General features: G+C 41.1%; 1 protein-coding gene across 1 annotated transcript in view; it reads left to right on the top strand.

The window, feature by feature from the left end:
• The first annotated feature begins 222 nt into the window (after nucleotides 1–222).
• Nucleotides 223–6,186, top strand: part of LOC118340787 (gamma-aminobutyric acid receptor subunit rho-1-like) — a 13,662-nt gene continuing 7,698 nt past the window's right edge. The window contains exon 1 of the mRNA XM_035678926.1: nucleotides 223–338. Coding sequence (XP_035534819.1) covers nucleotides 235–338 — 104 coding nt within the window. The 5' untranslated portion in view covers nucleotides 223–234. The remainder of the gene's footprint in view (nucleotides 339–6,186) is intronic.

The following is a 6,186-nucleotide window of genomic DNA, read 5'->3' as shown; positions in this document are numbered from 1 at the left end:
CTGCACAGACTCCACCGAGCGCACGGAGAGCAAATCCGAGCCATCTGACGCGGAGGATTTGTAGGTTTAGGCGAAATTGCCCCCCCTCCTCTGTGAGATTAAATACCGTGGCATCCATGTATAGATTCCCACTATGTTTACGGCATGTCCGGAATGCGCGTCCTGTGCGGGAAAAGTTGTGGGAGCAGGCTGCAGTTCTGAGACTTTTGGAGAGGGCTGGCACCGCTGGACACCATGCACACGGATGTGGTGCTGCTCAACCTGCTGGTTTGGATGGTCGGTGTGTCCGGGCAGACGCGTCCGAAAGGTCAAATACTGCAACCATACAGTCACCTCAGGTCAGTTAATTATGATAGAAATGCAGCAGAGGTTCTAATGTGCTGTGCGTAAATACGCGTGAAGCTGAAAAATAGTAATTTTAAGCAAATAAATCGTGCGTAAAATCTGAAATGTCACACTTTTGTTTAAGAAAGAGAAAAAATCTGCTAGAGAATTGCTCCTGTTTCTTTTGCAGCCTGGTTACACCTATTAAAGACATTTTCAAACAAGCATGGGTGCTTTGGAACAAGTCAAGCATGGAGGCTGGCAGCTCCATCTTCATTTAAGAACGTTTATAAAATAATCTGATCTGCGTTTGGAAAAACTACAAGATAAATAAGAGACAATACAAGATTAAACTATTGAGCTCGACAGTTCATTCTGATCAGAACAGCCTTGTTCAGGAACTTTCCATCAGCCCTCATCAGCAGAGAGTGAGTTTGCTCAGTTGATGACTAAAGTTCCTCTAGCTTCTCTAATATGCTTATAATCAGTCACAATACAAGATTCTGTTTGAGATCTTCTGGCTGCTGTTGTGTAGCCACCTCAAATGTTTTATATATCCTTTATCATTGCATTGCTAATTTAAGTGTCTGCAAAAAAGAGGCCTCTTACAGCCTGAAATGAGTGCAAAAGCTCATTCTTGACCTTGGAAATAGTAGTTTAGCAGAATAATCTCGACAAAACCATCAACCTATCTGCTGATGAAGTTGTTAGATGTAGTTGAAACCTATTGACTGGTTTGGGAGAATTCTTTTTCACTTTTTTAATTTTGTCTCATCATGGAGTCCAGTTATGGAACTTGCGCATGATACTGTTGCATTCGGTCGAAAGGAAGCAGAAAGCATTTTTCCTCTTCTGTCGGGCCTCTGTCATGATGATATAATGTTATTATTCATTCTGATTTAGGGATTGCATCAGTTTCAATATTTATAGAATATTTTGGGGTAAAATGCTCTAAATCAGATTAAACTTTAATTGTGTGTTTGTTTTTTTGAGGTGGAGAGAGAGGCTGTAACCAGGGGCATTTCCAGACTTTGTTTCCTGGGGCAGCACAAGTGGGGCACTGACTTATGCAGGGGTGGCATGAAGTATGGGTTTCAGCTTTCCAGTCATTCCCAATTTATACAATTCCAGCAGTGTTTATGGGCCCCAGTATGCAGAAATAGTCAAATACACTAGGTTAAAATAATACATTTATACAAAAAAAAAAACTGTATGGGATTAGCATATAGTAGGCATATCTGCAAAGGGGAGACTTGTGGGTACCTATGGAATCCATTTTCATTCAGATATCTTGAGGTCAGAGGTCAAGGGATCCTTTGATGACTTTTTTTGCCCAACTTTGGAGTGTTATTTAGCCCCCTTCTTGACATACTATCATGACATGGTTGGTACCATTGGATGCCTTAGGTTCTAGTTTCGTATGAAAACACCATCTTCTAGGTTTAAAACGGAGCCCAATACAGCCTATGAAAGACAGTGTGGAGTGGAAGAGGTAAGAATAATGTGGTGGCACTTGAGGTGGCCAATTAGATTTCAGGGGTCTGACTTCCTGTATGTGCACACTGAAAAACAGTAGTCGTCCTACATGCTCGGTAATCAAAGCTCTGTTTTTAGCTGACAGCAGCAAAAGGTGACATGTGCCTGGTTGGAAAAATCACTTACTCTGATTACGTAACCTGTAATCTAAGTGTGTTAATGTGCTTTCTGAATTATTGCTATTGTCGTTGTGCCTTTGGGAAAGGTCAGCTGGGCGGAAGGAAGGCCAGCAATTAAATGTCATTTTTAGTAGCACAAACATAAACATGTTATACTGTCTTTCTGCTGTTACAGATACAATTTGGATTTGAGAAGCTTAGTTGATATGAATGGTTGTAACTGGACATTTGCTTCTCTTGCCTCCAAAATTAAAGCCATATCTTGTTTCATGTAAAGGTGATGGAAAACCACAAGTTGTGCTACTGGTTCTGTGTTTCTACAAAATCTACTACACTTCAAAGTCTCCCTCCAGTCAAAAATAAGTTTTTCTTACAGTTGGAAGTGTGATCTTCATTGTTTTGTCATTCCAGGATTGGAATGGGGTTAGGTTGCCTAATAATGATGTCTCTAGCCCTAAATGCATACTCTTTAGCAAATCAGGACTATTGAGTCATTAATTTTATTCAACTAAGCACTTGACTCAATAAACAGAACAATGTTCTGGAGTCAACATGTCAAAGAGCATTGTTTTCTATCGTTTTTCTGGCCAAATCTCCAACTTTGGAAGCCAAAAGATCTCACAGACTTTACACTTTTTTGGAAAACCTCGGCCTACAACTGTTGTAACGAGTGGCGCCACCAAGGAGTGGCCATGGTCACCCAGATAAAATCAACTGCCAATAACAATAACAACTGCATAGCCAGCCAGCTTCTTTTGACAGCCCGTCACAATAGATTCTTGGTAACAAGTCACACTTCTTGGCTTCTTGGTATGTTCTGTATTGCCCATTTTAATTTACATTGTCATCCAAGATAGATAGTTGACCGTTGAGCCAAGCCACCAACCCAAAGTGTCTTTCTATCTTTCTTTCTTGGCTCTGATTGGTTGTTTTCATCCAGGCCCGATGGATTCCTGCAAATGCCATTAGGAGCACTGGGAGGAGACAGAGGAAGCAGATTTTTTCACAGATTATCTNNAAGTTTCAGCAAATGTGACAAAGTTATTTTTATAAAAATACCTACTGCAGCTTTAAACTACTCAGTATCCTTAAGTCAACTTAAGTTTTAGGTTAAAAGGTCATGAAGATAACCAGACGGTGTTCTTACAGCTCATCAGCTCTTTGACCTCTCCATGTTTTATCCGCAATCACATGCTTAATCATTTCTCAGTTCCACTACATCCAAGCTGATGAGTTATGGTAAAAGCACTATCGCTGTAGAAAGAAAAGAGTAATCTAACCTTACGGTTCTAAAGAGTTAACCTTTCCCAGTAATACACCTACATTACTCTTCTCCAACATCTGTCTGTAGGTGTGAACACATACTGCAAAGACAAGGGACGGATGCAACAGCCTCAGTAGTACTATTTTCTCTTTTTTTGTTGCAATTTTGTGGGTGGCCAGTGGAGATCAGATGGTCAAAAGAAATCTTTCAACATTAGATTTAGCCAGCAGTGATTAGTTTCCTCTCGATGCAGCAATAAGTAGTAAGGAGCCTGTAAGTTAATCATGTTTCCTCATCAGTGACCCTATCTGTTCTTTGGAATGTGATGTTCATATGCAGCTTGAAGGCAAAAAAAACATTTGTGTTATATATCTGTGTTTAAAAAAATATCTGTTTTTTTCGACATCTCTTTCAGCTATTTTTCTCTTCACCTTTTACAGACATGACAACTGCCACATGCTACAAAAGTATAATATATATATAATGGCAATCTGGACTGTAGTTGTTAATATATCTCACTTTGGATTGGCTGGCTGACAGTGCCTTGCTCACCACAGCAGGGCAAAAATAAGAAAATCTTGCTTGCAAGAGCTTTATAAAGACAATTAAACAACATGGAATTTGTTCCCTGGTGTTCGGACGCAGAACTTCTCAGCCTTGCTACAACCCCCTGTTGTGCAGAGCTTACTGCCTGAGGTAGCTCAGTGAAGGAGCACGATAACTCAGCATTTCCATGAGATTCTCTCAGTGTGAGGTTATACAATTAAAACAATTATGCTAATTAAGCTATCTACTTTCCCACAGGGATCAGTGGAGAGAGTCCAGATTATCTTATTTAAAGCTACAGTAGGTATTTCTATAAAAATAACTTTGTCATATTTGCTAAAACTTTCCCTATATCCTGACAGTAGTACATGAGACAGATAATCCTCCTAGTGCTCCTAATGGCTAGAATTTGCAAGAAAGATGTTGATTGTTGAGTCTCATCCACAAGTTGTCCAATAAAGATGATTTGGGTCCCAATGGTTCAAGCCACCAACTCAAGCATCTGTATTTGACAATTTGGGAATTAACCTCAACAATCAACTATCTTTCTTTGCTCTGATTGGTTGTTTTTGTTCCGGTGGATTCTCGGAATGTTGTTAGCAGCACTAGGAGGAGCCAGAGGAACCCGATTTTTTTCACAGATTATCTGTCTTGTGTTTTACATATTCATCTAGGGAACGTTTCATCAAACTGGAAATAAAAGTTACCTACTGCAGCTTTAAAGCACACCATTCCAACTTGTTCAGAACAGAATCGTACCATGGGTGAATCAGAATTTTTCTCTGTTGTTGAGAGTTTTTAGCTGCTTATGCAATCATACCATCATGTCACAGACCTCCCAGACCTCTATTCTGTTTTCCAAAATTACTTAAAGCATACTTTTAAGATTTGCCCAACTTAGCATCAGTGTCTAACATTGCATAAAACCATGTAATACAGTAGTGTGAAAAAGTGTTTGCCCCCTTCCTGAGTTCTTATTTTTTGCATGTTTGTCACACTTAAGTGTTTCGGAACATCAAACCAATTTAAACAATAGTCAAGGACAACACAAGTAAACACAAAATGCAATTTGTAAATGAAGGTGTTATTATTAAAGGTTGAAAAAAAATCCAAACCATCTTGGCCCTGTGTGAAAAAGTGATTCCCTCCTTGTTAAAACATACTATAACTGTGGTTGTCCACACATGAGTTTCAATTTCTCTAGCACACTCAGGCCTGATTATTGCCACACCTGTTCACAATCAAGGCAATCACTTTAAATAGGAGCTGCTGAACACCAGTAGGTCAACCAGAAATCCTTAAAAGCTACCATATGCGAGATCAACACAGAATTGCAGGAACAATTGAGAAAAGAAAATAATTTGAGATCTTATTCAGCCTGGATTAAGGGTTTAGTATAAGCGCGGATTGTCCAAAGCTTTGTTAGGGAAATCACGAACCCAGCAGTGAGAGCCATTAAGCGCTCTTCAAAGTGGGGGCAGTAGGATGTGGTTTTGGGAATCGGCTTGGCCCCGGGCCAGGAGTGGCCGGCCCCGCCAACCCAATTACCCTCTGAGCGCAAGCGATCCACTCCATCCAGGAAGTTCACAAAAGACCCACTAACATAGACGTCTTCGACACATTGTGGCTAAAGAACTGCAGGCGTGCACTCTCACCTTGCTGGGTTCGATAGGATTATGCCCATACAGCGTCATAGTCCTTCGCGCGCCGAAATCAGGTAGAGCATATTGATCCTGGGCAACAAATTTTGGCCCATGAGCGCCAAGTGGTAGTGCAGATCGTCTCAAGGAGTTAACCCTACTGCGCTTGAGCTTTCTCATCATGAGAGCTCGTCTTCCTTGAATTTTCTTGTCCACACCGGCATACACGATGCTTTATGCTCTCCTCTAGAGATCCTTCTTGGGGAGACACACCATTCTGTAGGCGACCGTGATCATAGAGCCCAGACTACTAACTCTGCTGGTGTAAGGTAGCTGATGGCCTTGTGGTACCATATGTGATAAAAGGTCTGTGGCGTGAGGGCGTACTACCTACGAGTTCTCCTAGATGAATGTAGGCTAGAGAAAAATATTGAACTCATAGGATGTGGACAACCCACCACAAGTGTAATATATTATGGAGTATGGGTTGGTTATGTAGTCTCATATGGGGCGTGGGTGGGGCGCGCGACGGAACTCGACTTCTTCTAGCGCTAGCCAATGAGACCAACGATGAACGGATGAAATTTGGTATCTGCTGTCTTATCTCTCAGCCGATGTTTCTGAAGGATAATGAACTCACCGACCCATCTGTTCGTGCCGAAAAGGTAAGTTAAGATTTAGCGGCTGTTTCTGTAGTGATTGTTTGTGGATTGTCATCAGCAAACCCTACCGGCGGGGTTTCATGAGCTTTGGGGAT

This window comes from Morone saxatilis, unplaced genomic scaffold, assembly GCF_004916995.1.
Source record: "Morone saxatilis isolate NCDOM2014 unplaced genomic scaffold, NCSU_SB_2.0 Contig7, whole genome shotgun sequence".
Classification (NCBI taxonomy): domain Eukaryota; kingdom Metazoa; phylum Chordata; class Actinopteri; family Moronidae; genus Morone; species Morone saxatilis.
The sequence above is the reverse complement of the archived record's forward strand: the minus strand, read 5'-3'. Positions and strand labels throughout refer to the sequence as shown.